Here is a 23605-nt window from a genome sequence, read left to right as displayed (position 1 = left end):
CATTCAAAAACTACTTTCTGACTACATTTTCCAAGTGCTTCTTGAATAAACAAATTCGAATGTTTTTCTAAGTGCCTTGAGTAAAAATGTTTCTTACAAAAACAACCTCAAACAAGCCTCGTGTAATTGACTTTAGATACTAAACACAACGATTTATGAGGATAGTAGGTAAATCCTACTCTATATGTACCCTGTTACACAGCATGATGTATCTCATTTTAAATAAATAAAGACGTGTATAAAAAAAAACTCACATATCTTTATTTTACTGACACGAGACATTCCCGTAACAAAGTATCTATATTATTAAGTATGGATGGAGACCCCAAAACCAAAAGGATAGTTATGAAGAAAAGTAAAACCAAAAAGGAGAGAAAAGAGGAAACAAAGAATAGAGGGAAAGTAAAAGCAAAGCTTGAAAGCCCCCCACATTACACCACTACCCCACCCACACACTCTTCCTGCCTCCCTCCTTCCTCCTTCTGCTTCCTGTCTCTCATGTCTCCCTGCTCCTCTCTCTCTCCTCCTCTCTCTCTCTCTCTCCTCCTCTCTCTCTCTCTCTCTCTCTCCCTCTCTCTCTCTCTCAAACACATCCTTTTTAGCTTTTCTTAGCTTTCTCTCTCTCTCTCTCTCTCACAAACTTTCCCACTCATTTTTTATCCTCTCTTTTCACTCATAGCCTTTCTCCACCCGTGACTCCTCTCCTCACCACCACCAACTTCTTCCCCTCATGATTTCGCCCTCTCAAAAACCTCCCACTCTCCTCCTCCAGCAGCACCAGCAACCCGGCAAATCAACCCCAACACAGCCGCCATGCGCTCTCCTCAGCCTCACCGCAACGGCGGCGACAATCCCTTCCACTCCACCGTCTCGCTCCGGAAGCTGAGGCGCTTCAACTACCTCATCCTCGTCTTCCGATTCGCCTCCTTCAGCTCCTCCCTCGCTTCCTTCGTCTTCATGCTCTCCACCTCTCGTGCCGCCGCCAACTCCCCCCGCTGGTACCACTTCGACGCCTTCAGGTACCAATTTCACTCTTACCTCCAATTTTCTTCCTAAATTTCGCTCTGTTTGTTTGGTCGCTGAGAAAATGCAGTGGAGTTCGAAATTACGAAAAAAGTTTGAATTTTTTTTAAAATTATGGCGCTATTCGGCTTAATTTTCGAAATTTCCTTCAAAGTTGAAACTTTTAACTTTAATTCGTCCTCTAAATCAAGGAAACAATTGTTTGACCAAAAAATAAAAAACAAGCAAACAATTGGAATTTGTTTTTGGTTCGATTTTCCTGCACTTTCTGAGTAACCAAACAGCCAGATATTTTCCACCAGAGAAACTGATTGGGTCAAATTGGAAAGAACAGATTCGTAGTGGGAGCGAATGCAATAGTGGCGCTCTACTCTCTCTTCGAAATGGTGGCTTCCGTCTGGGAAATTTCCAGAGAATCCACTCTCTTCGCCGAGGTCGTCCAGCTCTGGTTCGACTTCGGCCACGACCAGGTCCTCCATTTTCTCACTCTTCCCCCCCTCTCTCTCTCTAACTATTTTAATTAACTTTTAAAAATACGGTTAAGCTTAAAATTAATTAATTAGTGTAAATTAAAGAAAAAGGATTAACGAGAGAGGCGCGATCGTGTAGGCGTTCGCGTACCTGTTGCTGTCTGCAGACTCGGCGGGAACGGCGTTGGCGAGGGTTTTAAAAGGGATGGACACGTGTAAGGCGTGGAACGCGTTCTGCATACAGGTGGACATCGCAATCGCTTTGGGCTTTGTGGGGTTCCTGTTCCTGGGCTTCTCATCTCTCCTCTCGGGCTTTCGGATCGCCTGCTTCATCATCAAGGGATCTCGTTTTCATCTTTAGACAGAGACAGAGACAGAGAGAAGAAACGGAGGGAATATTTGGTAGGTGGAGGTGCTGAGGTTTTACTGTGCGGCCGTACTCTGATTTTCAGACGGGATTGACTGATGATGTGATGGAGATAAGAGGTGTGGGCCCTTCGGATGTAGCTTATTTTTCATTGTGTGTGTGTGTTTGTTTGCGTGACGACGACGTATTGTGTATAGGAGAATCATGAATTCTTTATGCATTGCTAACTACTACTTAATTTCTGCTTAGCATTCTTTCAATGTGCAAAGCTATAGTTACAAGTTATGTTGGAATTTATCAAAAAATTTGATCGGTTTTACGAATTTCTACGAAACATCGTCAAAAAACTAATTTTTATGGCCAACCAATAGTTGTGAACGTCTTAGTGGAGAAATGCTGGAGTAAAAGAAGCTCTCGTAGCACACGCAAAAGGGCAACGAGTGGCATGACACGAATTTCACTGCACAAGAATCTTTGTTTGGGTGACTACGAGTCATTGATGTATTTCGCTACACAAGTTCTTACTGTTCTTTGCATTAACAACTTACAACGTGCAGATACTACGTCGGGCTAACCACATGCATGTTTGATGACTCGGTCCGGACTAAATCAATTAAAATTAGTCAACAATTTAACATATTGTGTCTTAAAAGTCCTACCACGAGAGGTAGACTCTACAAAACTCACTTGAACTCAACCATTGCAACCACCAAAATGTACCAAATTGAAGGCCTTAGGTATACTAACAAAATTGAAATGCTACATTGTATCATCTATGTTTTCTTCTGGGGGTGCCATACGGCCTCTCCATAAACACACACACACAACTCAGGTATTCAGTTGCCCTCGTAGTTCGGGTTGGCCGTCACGTAATGATAAACAATGAGTAGAAAAAATATGAACATGCCAAGTAAGTTGGCATAAATCTCCAGGCCTTCATCGTCAATCATCTGTCGGAAAACAAATAGAATCGAATGAATTAGTCTCTCACACCACAAAGTGTCGTATTATTCCTTCAATGCACATTTTCACGCTTTACAGCACAATCTATTGCACACAAATACACCAATAATCTACAGATATTGCACGCAAACGCCGTCTAATAGCGCTGTAACAAACAGAGAATTTCCACGAATTCCACAACAAATCATGACCGCCAAAAATACAGTATAGTCAACCGGAAAAACATAAACTCCGATGCTTTGGTGACATGTACACCGCCAGAACTACAAACACAAGGTTAGGAACGTGTTAACCGTGTGTGTATGGACTATGGATACGATTCATATGAATCTACTAACGCCCATTTACACAAAGATATACAAACCTTGATAGGGTACGAAGGGGACTTTGCTTCGCAGAAACCTCAGACCACGACGAGCAGAAGCATCTTCGATCACCGGGAATACATTCCTCTATCGGGTTTCTTTTTCGAGAATAAATCCAATCATATCCTCTCCTGTATTATCCTTGTATATGTTACACGTTTGAATAATTCCATGCAGAGTGGATTCCTACAGTCGTAACTGATCCCGACCACAAAACCCCTCCGTGTCCAGCTTAGAAATGGCACGTAAGATCCACGAAACCCCGCCCATCCTCGGTTGACATTCACGCGATCTTTTCTCTTTAACGAGCATCAACACGTCCAGAGTACCGCTGTCTCCGGATACCTTACTGCTGTGGCATCGTTGTTGATGGAGCTAAAGCATATTTTCAATGTGACATTATCCATATCCAGAATAATTTGGTGGCACTGGCAACTAGAATCTCATATCAAACATTTTATCTTCCATTTCCTTAAAATATAGGCACTACCGTAATCTCCGATCCTCGAAAGTATACGAATCACAGAGAGTTATGTCACTTGTCAGCAGTAATTAGCAATGTCTTTGTCCAATTTTTCTACCCAGTATCCAAAACCCTTCACAGAGAGGGAGAAAAGAAAGAAAAAAAAACAGAAATTGGGAAATGCATAAGGGGTGAACTATCGCAGTGGGATTCGAACCCACGACCTTTAGATCGTGAGTCTAATGCAATATCCGCTCCGCTATGCGATCATCACGTATTTATTCAGCTCAAAGCAAACGGTTTTTCTACAAATACAATTCTCAAGCAGAAAAAGATGGGATTAAAAAAATAAGGAAAAACTTGATATAAGTTCAATTTTTTTAACCAATAGTAGGAATAGTCCAATTTATAAAAATAAGTCAAATTCTTTAAATTTAATTATTTTATTATCAATAATTATCTATTCAATGATGAGATTTATCATAAAAATCAAATTTCTTCCTAATTATTTCTTTGATTATTTCTTTTTATTTATTTATTTTTGTTATTTCTTGTTCTACCTCCTGCTTTAAACCCCATTTATAGATTTTATTTTTAATTTTTATAATCAACCTATATCACAAGTTAATTAATTTTATGTATCTATATGACAGATTCTTTTTTATAATCAACGTGTCACAGATTAATGTATCTTACTTGTAGGTATATTATGTTTTTTCCCTACCTTTTAATTAGGTTTCATATCTCGCTTACAAGTGTAATATACATTCATATATTTGTTACTTGAATTAAGGTAGAACGTTTTGTGAATAATTTATGTTAGTATATTAGTTTTTTTTTATAAGATATTAATTAGATTTTTTGGAGTTGAAAAATGCATAATATTAGAAGATTTTAATTGATTTTTAATATTTAAAAAAAATATAAAATGAGTATAAAATAAATAAAAACATGTAATTAGATAACTTAACTCACTCCTAAAAATCATATGTATTTTGGGACCTAGATCTAAAAGCCCCAAAAAGGAACACCAAACGTCTAGGGTTTTTACACCGACAAACACAGACGAATCGCGATTGCAGAATACATGCTCGAAAATAATTACGATCCAAAAAGCGGAAACCGTCAGAAACGTTACATCTATGATCTGCATTGGAGAGAAAGATAGACGGTACCTTCAACGGCGAAGATCGAATGCGAAAACGCCAGAAGCAGCAGCGAGGAGGTGATCAATGTCAAAACGAAAAGAAACGATAGTGAAGTGGAGCAAGAAGAACCGCCTTTTATTCGCCATTTCGTTCCGACCCGAAACAGCAAAATAAGTCAATTTTCTACAATGTAGGCCGTTGAAAAATGTTTCTACGGTTTTCTTTCTTTTATTGAAGTTTGAATGTTGTTTATGGTTAAATTTTGTAACTGTTCTTCGTCAATGCCTAGTATTAAGTTGTATGTAATATTAATAACAAAAACCACTATAAGTGGTCTAGTGGTAATGGCGCACTCTGCTACTCTCCAATAAACAAAAATAATGTGAGAGGTTTCAAGTTCGATGCTCTGAACTAGTGAGTCGGCTTGATTGTGGTCAGAGACATGATGAAATTCTCCTTAGCCTTTCTGCTTGATAGTAATGGATGATCGTGGTTTGCCACCAGTTATCATCCTTTTAAAAGAAAGAAAAATATTAGTAACAAAGATCCAAAAAGTTATGAAAATGAAATCAAACAGTAAACATGTATTACTGAATGTTAGATACAATTTTTTTTTTCACCCATGTTAGATACAATTGAAGCCACCTTCTTTTGTACTGAAATTAATTCGATAGGTATCAGGTACGGAAACTTGCATAATCCCTTGAAAGATTCATTTGTGAGTTATTGTCTAGAAGGATTTATTTTGATTAATGGCATTGATAAGGAACTATATTGAAACTTTCATAATTATATGAAATGTTTTAATTAATGAAAAGAAAATAAGTTCTCCTTGACATAAGAGTATCTCCAAAAGAGACGTGAAAATCAAAACATTAAATTTAAATTTGATGGCTGACTTGGTAATTTGACATATTGTCAATATTTTTCTTTCACTCGGTATGCCACGATTTATTGCTTCATTTATGTTTTTTTAAACAAAAATAATAATAATTGAGTTGGTGTTGGTTTAAAAATAATAAAATAATACTTACATATACTAACATTTAAGGTAAGGTAAGTGGAATGTATTTGAAAATAGCAAAAATCAAATTTGAAGGCAACTTCAAATTTAACATCTCTTTGTCCATGTCGAGAAACTTTTTGGGGTGACAAGAACCCACATCACCATGAACAGTCGGTGTACCCATCCAATCGGAAGATGCCATGTTTCCCATTAAAGAATCTGTCTGATTTAGTTTTTAAGAAAATCAATTAAACAAAAACTAAACCCAATTTGTCGATCACAATGCCCAAAAGTGAATCAGAAACTCGGAAATATCATTCATCCCTGCCAATAACTCACAGCAACCACCCACTATGCACCACCATGAACTTTCGACAACGACCCACCTCCATCGATAGTGATAATTTCACCGGTGACACCCCATTAATTCCCTCCCTCGTACTCTTCCCTTTCTCTTCTTCCATTCATACCTCGTCATGGAGCTCAAGGATGATCGATGACAACTCCAACTTTCAAATCTACTATCGTTGACTCTGATCAAAGCCCATGGGTGGTCGACACCAGTTTATAGTGTCATTCTCCGATGTAAGGGAGGGAGAAGGAGATAGAAAGAGAAAGGATTGATGGGAAGGCAGAGATAGGTTGGGGTAGGGCCGGAAGTCGAAGACTCCAAGAGAAAATATGGGTTCAATTTTTTTAATTAACTTTTTTTTTGTTTTTATTTGAATTTATTTTCCAGAAAATTTACGAATTAAATAGGAAGATGATAACTCAAATGGCAACGTGTCAAAAAGATGGAACCCAGGCCAAGTGTCAGGTGTTCATTTGTAGGGAACACCAGCTGTTTGGTGTACCGGGTACCTAGAAAAATTTAACGACCATGTCAGCTTAAACTTCTTTTTCATGTCTGTTACCGTTTGACATCTTGATGGATTTTTACTTTTCACACACCATTCTTAATTAGGAAAACTAATGAAAAGGGCTTGAAAACTTTGAGTTTTAATGATAAGGATAAGATAAAGGGTAAAGTGAATAGTACCATGATTGACTTTTTAGTGTAAAAATGTGGTTTTTCGTTAAAGTGAACAGTACCGGGTGCTTTTCGTTAAAATTCCCTTCTTAATTCTCGTTTGTCGGATCAACTAAATTGAAAAAGATCAATGAGTAAAAATTAACAAAAGTGTGAAAGAGATAAAAAACGTGTGTGTGAATAGAAATACCCTTCTCTCATATGGTTTTCAAGAATGACTAGGATTCTCTCTCCTCCTCTCACATTATCTATTTTGTCTTTATCTTTCGATATAAAATTAATATAAGATATTAACGTGGCTTAACCGTGATCGTTCAAAGAGGATGAGAGAAAAAGGAAGGGAAAAATAGAAGAGAGAATTTTACTCCTTTTGAGAAACCATAAATATTGGTAAAATAAAAACTTAAAACTAGAGTGTGGCTGCTGGGATTCGAGCCCAGGTCTCCACGGCCACAACGTGGAATTCTTACCACTAAACTACAGCCACTAGGTTGTCTGTTTCTGCAAAACAAATGTATTTGGTAGAAAACTAGTTTTGGTCGTCTTTTATTTTTGATCAATTGTTTTGGTCGTCCGATGAAGAACGATTGCAAGCTAATCAAGCGTTGAATCTGACACAGAGGATTACTTTTTTGAGGAGTAGGATTCTTTCATTTTCTTTTCGCATCTCCTTCTCTCTTTCATTTCACTCTTCTTTTTATCTTATTGTCTTTGTATAAAAATTAATATAAAAAATTAACGTGATTTAATCGTAATTATTTAATGAATATAAAAAAGAATGAGAAAGAATGGAAGAAAAAGAGAATTATTCTTCCGAACACCCAGGGACTTTTCCTGTACGTCACTTTAACCCTTGCAGTTTTATCTCTATCCGACGTGGCATATTAAATTCTTACTCTCATTGTACTTCTATCTACCTCATCAAACAGAGCAGGAATCACATGTTTCACACACCACGGACACTATGATAACCCCTCCCAATCTTAAATTAACAATTTACAAAAATAATAAGCCAATAAAAAGTAATAAAAATCAGTAAAAATAGGGGTGTGCAATTTCTTTTTGAATATCAATTTACAATCTTATGTTTTTTTTTTTTTTTCATTCATGGTTCGATTGGGTAAAAGATTAGCTTGACTTGGTTAGGAGTAGCGTATCGACAAAGCTTTCCAAGTCTATTAAGAGTTGGCTGATGAATCATACGATGATGATCATAAAGATAATGAAATGTTTATGTGAGTTTTCTCGCAACCGATGGTAACACGTCGAAGCCACTAGCTAGTATTCTTTTAAAAGAAAAAAAAATAAAAGTAATCATCGAGTAAAAATCTAGTGACAAAACCAAAAACCTTAAAGTACTTTAGACCAAAAAGTCTATTTCAGATTAGTAGAATAAGCCTTTGGTACAAAAAGAAAAGCTCAAGGTTTTTCTAAAAAAAATAATATTCGATTTATATTGATGGACAAAATCAGAGTCGTTGAATTTCGTGACATGGTAGTTAATCATTGGTTCCTCCCGCCTGTATCATGTGTCTCGTCACACCTGAACCGAATGTAAAGAGGTGAGGGCAGAGTAGGAAACATGGAAATGAGAGATTTTTCAGTGTGATCGATACACTGGATGATACATCATATGTCATTATATAAATGATGAGATATATATGCTAAAAAGTTAATAACTTAAAAAATAAAAATTTTCTATTATTTTTATTAAAACTGAAGTACTACTTGGTTTCCTATCCAATAAAAAATTTATCCATGGAAAGCATCCTACTTCCCGGTGACGTGGCATGCAGTGATTTCTGCAATTTCCAAAAATCTTCCGAAAAACCGCGAATTTCGGCGACCACTCGAACACAAACACAACAAATCACAATGTATGTCTTCATCTTCGATGCAGTCTAGGAAATAATAAACATCAAAAACAAAAAATTTCACACCTTTGAGGTTCCTTCCGCTTCACTGACAAAGAGAAAAGCTCCAGTCTTTTTCTATTTTTCTGAGGTATTTTACATCGATTTTTACCACCCATTTATTGTTTTTGGGTATTTTTTGATTTGTTGGGGTGAAAATATTTGTTGGGTTTGTGTGAGATTTGGATTTTGCAGATCTGGGAATAATAGTTGTGGGGTTCTAGTTTTGGAGAATGCTTTCGATGACTACCTACTTTGATTGTTTTTGAAGCATCCTCTCATCTCTCTCTCTCTCTCTCTCTCTCCAGTTGGTAGAGTTTGGTGCTAAATTAAAATAATTTTCCTTTTTTGGTGATTAATTCTAAATATTTGTTTATTTGTTTGTTTGTTTTTAATTAATTTTCACACCATTGCATTCTGTATATAAATGCTATCTCACATTATCTCAAACCGCACTTTCACTTAATATTAACAGCTTGAAGAATTGGGAATTTTTGCTCTCAGAATCCAGGTGATCTGAGCTTGATTTGTTGTTAAGTTTGTGAATTTTTCTTTTGAATTATGGTTTTTGGATGTTAAATTTTGCCTGTCAAGTTTCGATTTCGTTTTCGAATCTGAATATGTTGGTGTGTTGTGAATTTGATCTGAAATGTGGAAGTTTTAATTGTTTGTGGTGCAGAAGTTTTAACAGATGGCTACAAATGGGGATAAGCAAAGTACTCCAAAGCCACCTCCAAGCCCCTCTCCTTTGAGAAATGCCAAGTTTTTCCAGGTAGCATATCTACCCGTTTGGTTTCGTTGTTGTTTTCGACTGTTTTTTTCTGTAGAGTTACTGATCTACCACGATTAGTGGTGTTTTTCGTGACAATGTTCGTATATTCAAGATTTGATTCATCTGATGGCAGGCCAATATGAGAATTTTGGTTACTGGAGGAGCCGGATTTATCGGCTCTCACCTAGTGGACAAATTGATGGAAAACGAAAAGAATGAGGTGGGATTCTATTGTCTATAAAAAGAGTTGGAATTTACGTTGGAAACAGTCGGAGTGTTTATGTTGTTCCAACATATTTGATATGATATGATTAATTATGGTGTTTTGTTTTTAGGTGATTGTTGCGGATAATTACTTCACTGGCTCCAAGGACAACCTGAAGAAATGGATCGGTCATCCAAGATTTGAACTCATTCGTCATGGTATGTCTTTTAATCTGTGTATTCAGTATGAGAAACAAAATGAAGCTTCTTGTGTGTGCGCGCGTGCGTGTGTGTCTGCATTATAGTGTTAAAGAATCACAGTGCCGCATGTCTCGTTTTGTCAAGAACGAACAAACACTAAATTAGCCCAGCACATGCAATCCATTTGATAAGTACTGGTGTTTTGTTTCTTATCTTTGTGTTTTTTTCTGTATTTAAAAAAAATATTTTTCTTCATATTGGCATAATTTAGTACTTTTGTAACTCATTATGCTTAAACAATGTCCTATTGTAGACGTATAAACAAGTTTAGATTTCGTAATTATCTTTACTTTGTTTAATTGGTAATATTTTTTTCTTTTCTTTCGTGCAGATGTCACAGAGCCTCTGCTAATTGAGGTTGATCAAATATACCATCTTGCCTGTCCTGCTTCTCCAATCTTCTACAAGCACAATCCTGTAAAGGTATGTCTAACAGTGTTTCATGTGTATTTGAGAAAAAGTGAAGAATCGAAGATAGTGTTAGCGGGAACTAAGATTACAGTGGCGAAATACCTTCTTCTGTAACAGACAATAAAGACAAATGTGATCGGTACATTGAACATGCTGGGACTTGCCAAGCGAGTCGGAGCAAGGTTGAGACTGTCATTATGTCTTCTTTGATTTATCCATCTTCCAATGTCTTTTTCTTTTCTCATGTTATGAAATTGATTCAGGATTTTGCTTACATCTACTTCCGAGGTGTACGGAGATCCTCTTATCCACCCTCAGACTGAGAGCTACTGGGGAAATGTGAATCCCATCGGTATGCCTTTGTCTATTAGAGTTTTGTCTCATCAATTGTAATCTTCTTTATCCGGAGACATATTGTGATCTATGTTTTCTCATTGCCCTCTTTACAACTATTTTAAACGATTTCTGTAATGGAAACATTCAATTGTACTAACTCGAGAGTCATGGCGCATATTAATTGCTTGTGTTTGTAAACATATAACAGGAGTTAGGAGTTGCTATGATGAGGGAAAGCGAGTTGCTGAAACCTTGATGTTTGATTATCACAGGCAGCATGGCATAGGTCCGCTCTCCTTTCCTTTTTCTATTCCTTTGATGCTTCCTTTTTGTTTGAGATCATTTGTTGAGAAATGTATTGCTTCAACTTGTTTTCCTTTGTTCTCTTGCTAAATAACGGTCCTTCACAGAGATAAGGATTGCTAGGATCTTCAACACTTATGGGCCTCGCATGAATATTGATGATGGTCGTGTTGTCAGTAATTTCATCGCCCAAGCTATCCGGTAAGTGCTACTGAACATTACTTTGGTCCTCTACACCTATCAGAGGCTCACAACCAGTGGAGTTTTCACGTTGCTTGCACTGCCGATGTAATGCTTAAATATTTGTGCCTATTTCTGTAGTAATGATCCCTTGACTGTTCAAGCGCCTGGGACTCAGACACGGAGTTTCTGCTATGTGTCTGACATGGTAAGGACGATTTTATTATTTTACTTCATGTTCATGCAGACAATTAATTTTGGTCTCCATCTGGTGTTTATACAACAAATTAATCCTACATTTTAATTCTGAAGGTTGATGGCCTCATTCGACTTATGCAAGGAGACAACACCGGACCGATCAACATTGGCAATCCAGGTTAATATTCGAAGTCTGAGTAACAGGGAGGCAATTTAGCTTTGTAGCATTATTTCGTGGACGCTATTAACACTTCCATTTTCAGGTGAATTTACAATGCTTGAACTTGCAGAGAATGTCAAGGAGGTAAGTTTGTATTCCTTCTCGAGAACCCGAACTTCCAATAGTCTTCAAACTGCTTATTACCATGAAGTTTATACGGGTAACTGATTACTTGATCATGTGATTTGCAGCTTATCAATCCTAAGGTAGAGATCATAATGGTTGAAAACACACCTGATGATCCTCGCCAGAGGAAGCCTGACATCTCGAAAGCAAAGGAGCTGCTGGGATGGGAACCAAAGGTTAAGTTGCGCGATGGTCTTCCCCTCATGGAGGATGATTTCCGCGCAAGACTTGGCGTCCTCAAAAGTTAGTCGACGGTGTAGCATAGAATGTGAGGGGTGGCGGCGCATTTTTGTAGATTTGCTTGCCTCCACCGTGTGATACATCTCCATTCCATATGTTTCTCAAGTAGAAGAATAAGTGGTTTTACTATTTTGTTTTTGTGACGGTTTTACTATTTTGTTTTTGTGACGGTTTTACTTGAACAATTTGGATGGTATTTGAGAGTTTTATATCAAGAAGCTTTACCTTTTCCATAACACTTAGCTTCCATTTTTCTTTGTTGTTGGTTCCCCCTCTTGTTCCTGCCTCTCCCCCCTGCAGAAATTAGGTGGAACTATGTGGGATGATGCAGAGAAAATTTTGGGTAGGGCTGACGAATGGCATAGTGCGGTTGTTTCCAAATACCCGTTGTGTCCATACTACGTCAGCCCTACCCATGAAAGTTTTTCTCGTCTTTAACTATACAAATTTCTTCTTTTTTTTCAACTTCAAGAAGGCTATAAGTTTTTGCACATCTGAAAGATAAAACGATTTATTGAAAACTACACGTATTTGAAAAATAATATGATCATACACAAAAAGTTTGTAATTGTAATCCTTGGAGAAAAAAAGGTACAAAGCAATACGTGATCCTTCACGATTTGTATGCGAAAATTAAAAATGGCATGAGGGGTAGAGAAGGCATTCCAAGTATGAATCTTTAAGCTTCTACTGCCCGTTTGTCTTGGGGTAGCTTCTGCTTTTTTACCGCCTTTTTAGGTGTTTCCTTCCCGTTTTCTTCTTCCGTTGGGTTTTCAATCCTTGCAAAGATCGGTTTAGGCTGCGCCATGACCTGACCACTCTTTAGCCCGCCCCACTTGGTGTCGCTCTGCAGTACAAAAGTGCAAGTTAGTTCGTAAAACTAGTGTTTGGGGAAGTCAGACCTGCATACATGTATAGAAGTGTTTGAGAGAGACCCAGGTAGCAGCATCGAACTGATCCTTTGAGTAGCCAAGCTGTCCATATATTCTCCAACTTAAGCTCGGCGTGACAGGTGATAATGCAATTGCTATAATCCTCATTGTTTCTAGTATTATCACAAGGTCCTGCGCGAAAACTCCAGCTTTCAATAAAAGGCAATATGTATTGGCCATCAACTACAAAGTTAACTTTGAATCGACGTGAATATTGATTCGAGTACTTGAGTTCAGCTGATATGTATGATTAGACAGCAGTGTAGAATCGAGAGTCAAGAATTGACCTCCTTATTGAAGGAAATATGCAAACGCTAAATAAGACAAACAGACAACCCTATGCATTTATGTATGTTATGAGAACCTTCGCGGCAGCTTCAGAAGCAGCACCCCCTTGCTTAAAGAGTGACCATGGTGCACGCTCATCCATGTATAAATTTCCAGTATGGCTGATCTCTAGCACAGCCTCACAAGCTGATGACAGAGAGAGGTCTCCATAATGAACCCGAGCTTTTTCAACCTATAAAAGTATGGAAAAGTTGGGACACCTAGGTTAGAAGGTCTCAAGCAGTTATATAAAGGATAATGATGTCCTGAATTCCATACAAACAAATCGCAATGTCAAAATCGTTTAAATGACTTGCAAATCTAAAGCACCTCGAATAAAGTGATTCCCCTAATTTGACATGCTTCAAAAAAAACAATGGTATTGGAAATGTCATGAAACTTTTACCAATTTCTCCACTGTGTCCTTGAATGTAGTTCCTTCAACTGCAATACTTGAATCAACTGCCAAAGTTGATTGGCAGTTTTTCTTAAGAAGTCCCAGGGTACGGTTAAGCAGGTTTCCTGCAAAGAATAGAAACTTAATTTCTCAAGATTATAAAAATGCTAAGACGCTACCAATGACTAACCCAAAGAGAATTTAATGACACGATGAATAGAGATACCAATTGAATTTGCAAGATGAGCATTGACAATATTGATGAAACGTTCTTCTGAATAGTCCCCATCATTTCCGAATTCCACCTCTCTTAGGAAGAAGTACCTCACTGCATCAGACCCGAATTTCTGAACCAAATCATTTGGTTCAATCGTATTCCCTAGCGACTTCCCCATTTTCATACCATCCTATAATTTAAAAAATAAAAAACATTGCTGCATGAAATAAAATTACATGTATGAGATGAAAATTCAAAATGGACTAGCATTTATTACAGTCATCGTTTTAACTTGTATGCAGTACACTGTAATTATGCTTTTAAATGCAGAATTCACGAGTCAATTCAGTGCATGTAGCTAAGGTTAACAAGATATAATCAAGAGGCCTGAAAAAAATCCACAACAAACAATTGGGCTTTTTGTAATACCAATACAAATATATCTAGTTTTAGAAGAAACCATAAATATATACTAGGCTCAAATACCTTTGTCAAGAATCCATGACCAAACACCATCTTAGGAAGATCTAGTCCCGCAGACATAAGCATAGCTGGCCAGTAAACTGCATGGAAACGTAAAATATCCTGCAGAAGAATACGAAATATCAACTATAATAAAGAATCCACTATATGAAAGTCAGAAATAAGAATAAAACACTTCTTTTAGTGCCTTTGACAACAGTCAATGGAAAGAACATGAAGCTAGTCAAAGAATTGAGGGAATGTAAAATGAGCATATTTATTTTGAGTACCATCCTAGGTTATCTCCTCCTCTGCCCAGGAACACTTAGTTGGGTTTAAAAGTGAACAGATAGTATCACTTCATGCAAACATTTGGAAGTTTGAGATTCATAAGTTTAACCAAATGATATAAAACTAATTAGACTAGCTGATTAAAAGGAGCATACAGGTGAACAAACAAGTTTATTTACAAAGTATAGAAATCAACATACCTTGCCAATCAAGTGTAGTGAGGCAGGCCACCCTGATGAGACGGCTCTTTCCAAATTGGGTTGCTCCATATCCTCTGATAGTGCTGATATATAACTGTTAATTTTTTTTGAAACATATATATCCAATAAAAATAGTCTAGTGAGCATTCACAAAAAACAATAGAGAAACCAGAAGTAAAGATTCTAAAGAAACATCTAGTGACAAGATAAAACAGGTTTAGTACTAATCTTCTATTTACTAAGAAACAAACAATTGTCTGAGAACTTAGTTATCAATCTATGTTAGCCATATATTTGGATTTATATGACAAAATAAAAACAGACTATACTGGAGGAGTACTCATAGCCTAACAAATACCATGACTATGAGCCATACAAGGGAAGGGGGACAGGATGAAGAAAGAACTTTACCCCAGTAGAGCATCAAACCAAACATATATTGTCTGCTTGCTGTCATTAGGAACGGGGATGCCCCAATCCACTAATGCTCGAGAAATGGAAAAGTCTCTTAGGCCACTTTTAACCCAACCTTGAACCTTGAGGAAAAGGTAAAACATGTATTAGTTACTTATAAAACTATACGAGTACCGTTATCAGCACCCCAATTTAAGTTTTTCACGCCCCCTAATAACTATTAGTCTAATATAACTGTATATGCACTCGCAGGATGGAGTGTGACAAACAAATAAAGAAACGGTAATTGGCACGGCAGGCAGAAGACGTCTCAAATGGCTTGTATGGTGGGTATTTGAATTACATTTGCATTTTCATAGCTAAAGAAAATAACAAAATAAAGTAAACCAATGTACTTTGTTTCTAACCTCATTAAGACGGAATGGAGGCTGTACAAATTCTTGATTTGTTGCCAATGTTTCTTCCAACGATTTTTGATACTTGGACAATGCAAAAAAGTAATTATCCTCTTTTCGTGCAACACATGGCTTTAGGTGCGTAGGGCAAAAGTTGTTCTCAAGCAGTTCTTTCTCATCCTGTGCAACATTTACAACTAACGAAATCAGACCATTAACTAAAGACACAACAGAAGCACTCCAGAGAAAACAGCTCAGTAGATATGCAGACAATGTATTCAAATGGCCAAATTTTCATTCTTCGAGCAATTGCGCCAACTTCTTCAAATTAGCACAAGGATGCACAACTTCATTTTACCAAAAACACAAGTAATCAAAAATGCCATCTAAACAGAAGAAAGTTTCATTACGAATAAGCTTAATTGAGTCAGTTTAAGTTGAGGGTTAGTGAAACAAAAGGCATATCGAAATCAGATGCAGAAAGTGACCTTATACTCTTCACAGTTAACACAGTAAAGTCCCTCGTAGTCAGCCCTGTAAATGTCTCCATTGGCAAGAACTCTGGAGTAAAATTCCTTGACAATTGCCTCATGCTTGGGGTCGGTAGTCCGAATGAACTTGTCATAAGATATATCTAACTGCAATCACCACAAACACCCGGAATCAAAAAGTGAAAAAGCACAGTAATATGAACACCAATTCAACAAAATTACTAAATTTTTAACTGCAATCACAAAAAAAGAAAGAAAAAAAAAGAACTGTAATTTGAACGCCAATCCAACAAAGCGGTAAATTTCCAATGGAGGGTAAATAAAATGACCTGTTTCCAGAGCGAAATGTAAGATTGTGAAATGAGGTCACAGTGTTGAGCTGGGGCGGCTGCATTAGCAGCGGCGGCAGCGGCAATCTTCTCACCGTGCTCGTCAGTGCCGGTGACGAAAATGACGTTCTTACCCAAAAGCCTCTGGAAGCGAGCAATGGCGTCGGCGGCGATGGTGGTGTAAGCGCTACCCAAATGGGGAGGGGCGTTCACGTAATAGAGCGGAGTGGTGAGGACAAAAGGGTCACTGCCTCCGGCGCCCGATGCATCGTCGTGGCGGGGAGCAGCGGAGGCGCGGGTGCAGAAAGACGTAGCTTTGGTTCTTCTTCTTTGGAAGCGGAGGTGGGTTCTGAAATGGGCGGTGGCTTTGTAATTGAGGGGGTTTGTGGGGTTTAAGAAGAGGTTTATTCTCGCCGCTGCTGCCGCCGCCGCCATTTTTGTGTGAAGAAGCGCTTCGGGGAGGGATTGGTTAGTCAGGTGAGGTGGGCCCGGTTCATCGTCGGAGTTTATGGGTTTGGAGTTGCAGGTGAGGTGGATAAATTTTGAAGCAAAAATCTCAGCGATAATCAGAATTCAGACATGGTTCATCACTGTTATAAAATTAAAAAAAAATAAATAAAGAGAAAAATAAAATTATGATGGATAAATAAGTAAAATTATAATAAACTACGAGACGCCGTCTGTGGGAATCGAACCCACGACCACGTGGTTAAAAGCCACGCGCTCTACCAGCTGAGCTAAGACGGCCATTGTGCTCGATTATTAGTTCGTATGTTAATCCCAGCAGATTAATTTGCTTCACTTGGTGGTAAAATCGTAAGACGGAAAAGAAAGTAGAAGGCAAAATAGTTGTTTCAGTACTAATTTCCAGGTAAATTGCAATTGTGACCCACTTAAAGTTTGTAATCGTTCAATGACAACTTGTTAATTCACTTTACAAAATTACTTTGTTTGTCTCCTGTAAATTATTTTGGGTTATCCGGAAAAAATCGATGGAAGTCATTATTAAATTTGTCCACCGCAAATCATTTTGAATTATCGGTGAAAAATCTCATAGACCCTGAATATAATTGATTTCAAATGAGTTGTTACCTGTAACACTTTACCGGTCGAACCATAAGGAATTCTACAAATTTAAAATTTCATCAGCATCCGTACTAAAGTCTTTGCTATATTTTATCCAAATGTGATTACCAAGACCATACAGAGTTTAACCAAAATCAAGCAAGACATCGGGGACACAATTGAGGTCGTAATTAAGGCGTAAAGACCGAATTTCCCCGTCGAAAAGCAGCGTGCATTTAACAAACTAAAGCAAATCACGCAGGGTTTTCTTGTAGAGCATAACGACTTGTTCTAAAAACTTATGTGTACACCATCATGAACCGTGCTAGGTTGAAAAGAACCAAGATAAAATAGTTATTAAACGCCTTTCGTCGTCTGGCCGACTGAAGTGCTGACCTACATTGGGTGCCCGGCTAAGTCACCTGAAAGCAGAACAAATACGGGAGCAATATTAGTAACTAGCTTTCCTTGGCAATCACATACAGATAAACAAAACCTTGCAAATAAATATCAATGGAACGCAATAACAATAGCACGTAGGCGATCTTGCTTCTGTGTGTAGTCAGGTGGTAACGTATAACCATTATAAAAAGGAAACTTTAACGAAAAGCTTCAGACACTGTTTACTTTAACGAAAAATCACATTTTTACACTAAAAAGTCAATCCTGATACTATTCACTTTACCCTTTATTTTGTCATTTTTGTTAAAACTCAAAGTTTTCAAGTCTTTTTCCTTAGTTTTCCTTTATAAAAAAGATCTCAACTCAATTCCTACAAACTATGAGTTGATTGATAATACATAATCTGCAGCAAAGCTTAGCCGATTTGTTCAACTCAAGCATGCACACTCAAGCTAGCTCATCTCTGTGCAGTTTATTGGCCACAAATATACTGTTTGAAGGCAGCGACAAATGAGATGGTAATTTTTTAACAAAACACGTGATTCTTGAACGACATTTCAGATGACTGCGAGCTATTGGTAAGTCAATGCAATCAACAACAATGAGGGGTGCCTCACTCTATACGTATTGTTCGAAAGTAATCCAATAGAGTCTTCAATGCAACTATCCACTACGACTCATTATCTCAAACCACTATCCAGCACACATCAAAGACAATAGTGTGGGAGTAAACGGATAGCTAACCTATTTCTACTAAACAAAACTTGATTTCTTGCTTTTGCTATCATGAAATCTATACATTTATCTATGAGAACTCGGAAAGATATTAACAACTATGAACCGATTGACCAACTCAAAAGGAAAACCATTTATAGAAATCAAGCACTGCTAATTATATAACTCAAGCAAATTTATACATCATCTCGCCCTACTTTGTGCTGATGAATCATTGCTAAGGGCAGACTCACAAAAGAAAAAATACTGACCCGATATTCTATCGAGTTTCGTTTGATTCATATAATAGCAGTCCCGAATTCATTCATCCATTGTGCTAAAGTGAACATGAATGACTCATTGAACAACAAAAAACTTAGTTCAATTTCCAAACATTGCCCAAAACCACGAAATATCAATGCTGACCGAAACATTGTCGTTCATAAATTCAACCTCAATTACTAAATAATCACATTTCTTCTCAAAATCCACATTACATACAAGCAAGTGAGAAAATCAGTGAAAAAACAAATAACAAATTAACTAGCAGGGATTACCAGATTTTTGGATCAATGACTGATTGAGAAATTAATTATACTAAACTTAAGTTAGGGTGAAATTTTTCAAGATATTAGGGTTTCAGATGCGTACTTCTTCTTATGCCTCTGCACGAACGGAGAATTCTTCGCGTCCTCCTCTGCAAAATTTGTACAGCCCCAAATCAGTCCAAACAAAATCCAGCTTACTGAAATGCATTTACATATGCAAATATACATACATATCTTTATATCTATATATGTGTATATATTCACAGATAGATATAGAAAGGATCAGATGGAGTACCGGTGAGACCCAGAGAGAACTTGGTGATGAGCGTGCCGGTGATGGCGAAACCGACCAGGAACGGCCAGTTCCGTCTCCACTCGCGCTTGAAAAACACCGGCCATGGATCGAACTTTCGCATCTTTTGATTTTCCTTTCTTTTCTCTCAAACCAAACAGGAAGGAGCTGAAACGCAAACTCTGGTTGTAAACCGGCTGTTTTGGTACGAAGGCAAAGGTTAATAGGGGTGTGTGACAAAATGACTTTTATATCCCCTTAGGCTTGGGTTTTTGGTTAATATTTCTCACTTTTTTCGTCTCGTTTACTAATTCGTAATAAGAAATGAAAAATTATATTTTAACTACAAATTACTTATGTATTTATTATTTACGGATAAATCAAAACACACATTAAAGGTGTCAAACGGGCGGGTTGGCACAAATATAATACATCACTTAAATAAGGCACAGCACAACACGATTTGTAAGACATGAGCAATGTATGCCTAAGATTTAGGTCCAAAGAGCCGACTAGCCCATAGCCCGTCGGGCTCATCATGGGTCGAGTACGACCTGCGACCCTAACCCATTTTGAATAATCTCACTTACTCATATTTTTTTCAATTACAAACATACATTTTAATATTAGTGATATTTAACTTAATAACATGTTCAAATAAGGTTTTTTGAAATAACTAAAGTTTGTTTTGTCAAAGTTGGCCCGTTTAGTGACTTGACCCAGCATGGTCCCGGTTTTAATGGATCAGGGCCGCGGGCGGGGCTAGACTTAATGTTGTATTAAGTGGGCCAAACAAAACATAATTCGTTTATTAAATGGGCTACCCAAACGTGACCAAACCCACGTGGGTGACTGTAAATGGGTCGGCCCAAGCACGGTCAAACCCACCTTTAACACAGAGTCTGTGCAAGCTAGAGAATTCAACTCCTCATTTTAAAGGAATTGGTCTCTTCGTCCGGGTAGTATTCTCATGGGCATTTTACTAATCAAATTGGTTTTAAATTTCGATTGTGTTAAAATTAGTAAACAGCTTATATAAGTCAATAGATCTCATATTTCGATACCAAATTATCTTGTAACAACTTTAATGAAAAATTGGACTGTGATTTTACATAGATTCAGTTCTAATTACGACTCAACAAGCCATAAGATTACTTTTTTTATTTTTATACATGTAATGTTAGTGAAATCATAATACTAATATAGTGTCGTAAAAGTTGTGGGAGTGAATGTCTACATATTTTAGCCAAAGATGAAAAGTAAGGAAGACTTAAGAATAATAACATTGTTATTGTTGTATGATATTTTTCAAAAAGTCACACATTTCACTTTTATGATTCTTCACGGATATAACTCTATAAAAGAAGCATTTCATGTATGATCATAACACACATAAAAGAAAAGAAATGAAAACAATAATATCAATATATTTTTCTATCTCTCTTTAAATGCAATTATTTTATGTTATAATTACGAAATTAAACAATGTGATACGTTTCACCGGCTAGCAAAAGTTAGCTTTATAACATACAGGACCTTTCGAAGACCAAGGCATGACATACTTTGACTCAATAAGGAGGGAAACCATGAAACACCCAGTATTGACAAAGCTCTTTCTCGTCGCAGTCTAGTCGACCACAATCAATCAGAGTAGGAGGTTTATCGACGTCTGGGTTTGGTTCGCTGAAATTAGGGTTTATAAGTTTTCCGGTGATACTCCAAGCATTGCCAGGTAATTCGAACTCGTGTCTCTGATTTGCTTGGTTTGGGTGGTCTCTCCACACCAGCATGCTTAGAAATTCATGAATTTTAGGGTTTGATTTTAGGTTCTTTGCTGTTGCCGGTTGGGAAATTTGCTCTCAATTTGTTAACTTGGAGTAATGCTCGAAGAAGAAAAAAGAGCAATAGGGAATAAATAATCTTTTGCAAACCAGCTTGTGATTTATGCATTTTTTGATCGATTTAATCAATTGGGTTTGGTGGAATTGAAATTCTGAGGCAATGGAGCAAATGGGTTTCTTTCGTTATCGTCTTATTCCTCTTTGATGGTTCTGTTTGTGAAAATTGATTGATAGTTTGAGTAGATTTGTTTGTGGTCGATAATATGGAGAAAAGTGAGACATTTAGGCCAGTACAGAAACTCACAACGCAAGAAAGTAATGAGTGGGGTAACTTGTTTCAGCGTGCGGTGAGTTTTTATGATTGGAAGCTATCAGAGAGCTTGATTCTGTTAGCTGGTCCACAAGCTCTGAATGATGCTTTGTGCATCACCTTGGACTCAGTATGGTTCTTAAGCACCCAGGAAGAAAGCAATGCAATCATGGGTCTGATTGAGAAGATCGTCGCCAATGGTGCACATGACTTCGGCTCAGCTGTTGTGAGGACTTCATTTATGGCATCGTGTGTTCAAGCTTTTCATGGCCGAACGACAAGTACTATTGCATGTGCAGTCACTGAAATGGCTCAGAGGTTACGTGATTTTGTCCTGGAATGCGATGGTCATGTGTTATTAGAGGGAGAACCTATTGCTAAGGAAATTCATGAGTTTATTGAATGGATAGGGCCAGGCTTCAATTTTAGTGGTCATCGGGGTAGTAAGGATAGAGCTAATTACAACGTACAGGTTGATGAGATCCAACTTCAGTTATCGGCATTGAAAACCTTTCTAGATCTTGCTGGTATCCAGCTTACATCAAAAGACTTCTCAATGGCCTTCTATGCTGCTTGCCTTCCCCTATATTTATCCTCTACTTCTTTCGATCTGGGTTGCACATCTGGGAATTGGGAAACTACTGCAATACCAGGTTTGTTTGGTATGCTGGTGAAAGGGGGTGTGGAGAGTGGCATTTTCAATTATTCTTTGGTTCAAGCGTCTAGTTTTGGGAATACAGAGATTGTGCGCATCATATTGAAGGCTGCCCGAATTAACAACCTGAACGTCGATGCTGACTGGGCATTTAATTTTGCTTGCCTGTACTCTAGGTTTGGTACTATGGAATGTCTTGTGGAAGAGGGTAATAACGTGGATTTCAGGACCCCTCTGTTGGGAGCTGCTAAGAGCGGCTGTAAGCCAGTGGTTGAGTGGTTTGTAAAAATGGGTTGCCGGGACACAGAACTGTGCATTGCTCTGGTAGCTGCAACTTCTAGCAACCAAGCTGATGTTGCAGCCTATCTCCTTCATCAACTTCCTGATGATCTTCTTGCACAACGAAGCTTTAATATTCTCAAGGCTGTTGGTAGAGTAGGCGGTGTTAATTCTCTTAAAGGTGTTGCATTTCTTCTTGGTTCTGATTTCTTAGGTGACCCTGCAACTACTTATACTGTTGCAGACACATTTGCTGGGTCTGGCGATGATGATGATGCCAATCCTGAGCTAAGGGCGTTTCTTCAGGAGCATTGGTCAGAAAGAGCTTTCTCAGACGGAATACGGCAAGGACAAGAACATTACATGAACATTGTGAGGGTTTTAAAGTGGGGTGAATCTCCCATCTGCTTGGCTGTTCTACCTCCCGAGTTGAGGGTAGCCATTGCTTACCTGCCACTATATAGGGAGTGTGTCAATGCAGCAGGCAGCCGTTTGGTGTCGCAAAGGTTGAGAGGGCAGCTTGTTGAAGCTGTGACAAGGCTTGGTGGTGGAGTGTTAGATGGGGTGAACCAGTGCAGGGAGCTCTTAGCTGTTTTGGAGAGGCGTCTTCCTCAATTCACTTCTTAATTAGCAAGATCTGTACTTTTTTCGGATTCTCGTTTCATCGCCAACGGAAGTATGTGGTGGGTAGTATCTAACAACAAATTTAGCTAGGGTCAGGGTACAAAGCTAGGAGGTTCCAAATGTTCTTTGCAACATATAAGATTGCCTTATATTCAAGTATATCTTCACGTTTCATTCTCCCTATTAGAGTTTCACTCTTTCTCGTGGCAATTTAAATTTCAATGCATGTTTCGAATGCTTTACAACCCAGTGCAACACATGAATTATTATTAATTTTTTGTTTCACACATATTCAAGTTTTAAACATCATCTTTGAAGAGAGGATTTTCTATGGTGTTCCAGAGTGAGGAGTAGGATTCTTATGTTTTCACAAGTTTTGTCTGATACTCCGAATGAGCAAAATTCTAAATCATGTGTATAA

The 23605-nt window shown here is 37.8% G+C and overlaps 5 protein-coding genes, 1 long non-coding RNA gene and 3 other non-coding genes across 16 annotated transcripts; 3 read left to right on the top strand and 6 right to left on the bottom strand.

Moving 5' to 3' along the window:
• Positions 1–338: 338 nt before the first annotated feature.
• On the top strand, positions 339–2183 carry LOC103434239 (CASP-like protein 4C2). Its single transcript, XM_008372563.4, has 3 exons — positions 339–1019; positions 1358–1493; positions 1633–2183. Exons 1-3 carry the CDS (start codon positions 814–816, stop codon positions 1852–1854), a joined length of 564 nt encoding a protein of 187 aa, XP_008370785.1. The 5' UTR covers positions 339–813; the 3' UTR covers positions 1855–2183.
• Positions 2184–2543: 360 nt separating this feature from the next.
• LOC139194387 (uncharacterized) lies at positions 2544–5048 on the bottom strand. Its single transcript, XR_011579148.1, has 2 exons — positions 4827–5048; positions 2544–2810 (listed from the first exon to the last, which is right to left on the bottom strand). It is a non-coding gene; the product is annotated as an uncharacterized lncRNA (long non-coding RNA).
• Positions 3844–3920, bottom strand: TRNAV-CAC (transfer RNA valine (anticodon CAC)). The gene has a single exon. It is a non-coding gene; the product is annotated as a tRNA-Val (tRNA).
• Positions 5049–7250: 2202 nt separating the features above from the next.
• TRNAH-GUG (transfer RNA histidin (anticodon GUG)) lies at positions 7251–7322 on the bottom strand. Its single transcript has one exon. It is a non-coding gene; the product is annotated as a tRNA-His (tRNA).
• Positions 7323–8573: 1251 nt separating this feature from the next.
• LOC103417739 (UDP-glucuronic acid decarboxylase 5) lies at positions 8574–12235 on the top strand. 8 transcript variants are annotated; one of them, XM_008355898.4, is made up of 14 exons: positions 8574–8839; positions 9224–9259; positions 9428–9520; positions 9654–9740; positions 9856–9943; positions 10317–10408; positions 10514–10578; positions 10660–10748; positions 10941–11018; positions 11143–11236; positions 11357–11423; positions 11528–11591; positions 11677–11717; positions 11825–12235. In XM_008355898.4, exons 3-14 carry the CDS (start codon positions 9440–9442, stop codon positions 12005–12007), a joined length of 1029 nt encoding a protein of 342 aa, XP_008354120.1. In that variant the 5' UTR covers positions 8574–8839; positions 9224–9259; positions 9428–9439; the 3' UTR covers positions 12008–12235. The 8 variants fall into 8 exon arrangements, with proteins under 8 accessions (XP_008354120.1, XP_028956890.1, XP_008354122.1 ...); XM_008355901.4 differs by having other exon boundaries at positions 8630–8839; positions 9431–9520; XM_029101053.2 differs by lacking the exon at positions 8574–8839 and adding an exon at positions 8873–9059.
• A 274-nt stretch (positions 12236–12509) lies between these two features.
• Positions 12510–17081, bottom strand: LOC103434271 (methionine--tRNA ligase, chloroplastic/mitochondrial). The gene is made up of 11 exons (XM_008372608.4): positions 16455–17081; positions 16123–16272; positions 15647–15814; positions 15237–15361; positions 14826–14919; positions 14359–14457; positions 13882–14062; positions 13665–13780; positions 13296–13451; positions 12935–13063; positions 12510–12846 (listed from the first exon to the last, which is right to left on the bottom strand). Exons 1-11 carry the CDS (start codon positions 16887–16889, stop codon positions 12679–12681), a joined length of 1821 nt encoding a protein of 606 aa, XP_008370830.2. The 5' UTR covers positions 16890–17081; the 3' UTR covers positions 12510–12678.
• A 47-nt stretch (positions 17082–17128) lies between these two features.
• TRNAK-UUU (transfer RNA lysine (anticodon UUU)) lies at positions 17129–17201 on the bottom strand. The gene has a single exon. It is a non-coding gene; the product is annotated as a tRNA-Lys (tRNA).
• Positions 17202–17609: 408 nt separating this feature from the next.
• LOC103434280 (ATP synthase small subunit 6, mitochondrial-like) lies at positions 17610–19770 on the bottom strand. The gene is made up of 3 exons (XM_008372618.4): positions 19479–19770; positions 19287–19332; positions 17610–17941 (listed from the first exon to the last, which is right to left on the bottom strand). Exons 1-3 carry the CDS (start codon positions 19597–19599, stop codon positions 17938–17940), a joined length of 171 nt encoding a protein of 56 aa, XP_008370840.1. The 5' UTR covers positions 19600–19770; the 3' UTR covers positions 17610–17937.
• A 1239-nt stretch (positions 19771–21009) lies between these two features.
• On the top strand, positions 21010–23473 carry LOC103434290 (ankyrin repeat protein SKIP35-like). The gene is made up of 2 exons (XM_070825222.1): positions 21010–21207; positions 21302–23473. Exon 2 carries the CDS (start codon positions 21580–21582, stop codon positions 23185–23187), a length of 1608 nt encoding a protein of 535 aa, XP_070681323.1. The 5' UTR covers positions 21010–21207; positions 21302–21579; the 3' UTR covers positions 23188–23473.
• Positions 23474–23605: the final 132 nt, after the last annotated feature.

Source organism: Malus domestica, chromosome 01 (genome assembly GCF_042453785.1).
Source record: "Malus domestica chromosome 01, GDT2T_hap1".
Classification (NCBI taxonomy): domain Eukaryota; kingdom Viridiplantae; phylum Streptophyta; class Magnoliopsida; order Rosales; family Rosaceae; genus Malus; species Malus domestica.
Note: the sequence above shows the minus strand (reverse complement) of the source record. Positions and strands in the feature narration are given on the sequence as shown.

Coding starts and splice junctions, on each gene's coding strand:
- LOC103434271 (XM_008372608.4), bottom strand. CDS start 16,889: ATGGCGGCGGCGGCAGCAGCGGCGAGAATAAACCTCTTCTTAAACCCC. Junction 16,273..16,454: donor ACATTTCGCTCTGGAAACAG/GTCATTTTATTT, acceptor TGGTGATTGCAG/TTAGATATATCTTATGACAA. Junction 14,920..15,236: donor TGGTTTGATGCTCTACTGGG/GTAAAGTTCTTT, acceptor AAAAATTAACAG/TTATATATCAGCACTATCAG.
- LOC103434290 (XM_070825222.1), top strand. CDS start 21,580: ATGGAGAAAAGTGAGACATTTAGGCCAGTACAGAAACTCACAACGCAA.
- LOC103434239 (XM_008372563.4), top strand. CDS start 814: ATGCGCTCTCCTCAGCCTCACCGCAACGGCGGCGACAATCCCTTCCAC. Junction 1,020..1,357: donor TACCACTTCGACGCCTTCAG/GTACCAATTTCA, acceptor TGGAAAGAACAG/ATTCGTAGTGGGAGCGAATG. Junction 1,494..1,632: donor TCGACTTCGGCCACGACCAG/GTCCTCCATTTT, acceptor GCGATCGTGTAG/GCGTTCGCGTACCTGTTGCT.
- LOC103417739 (XM_029101057.2), top strand. CDS start 9,440: ATGGCTACAAATGGGGATAAGCAAAGTACTCCAAAGCCACCTCCAAGC. Junction 10,409..10,513: donor ACAAGCACAATCCTGTAAAG/GTATGTCTAACA, acceptor CTTCTGTAACAG/ACAATAAAGACAAATGTGAT. Junction 11,019..11,142: donor TCACAGGCAGCATGGCATAG/GTCCGCTCTCCT, acceptor GGTCCTTCACAG/AGATAAGGATTGCTAGGATC.
- LOC103434280 (XM_008372618.4), bottom strand. CDS start 19,599: ATGCGAAAGTTCGATCCATGGCCGGTGTTTTTCAAGCGCGAGTGGAGA. Junction 19,333..19,478: donor GTTCTCTCTGGGTCTCACCG/GTACTCCATCTG, acceptor CAAATTTTGCAG/AGGAGGACGCGAAGAATTCT.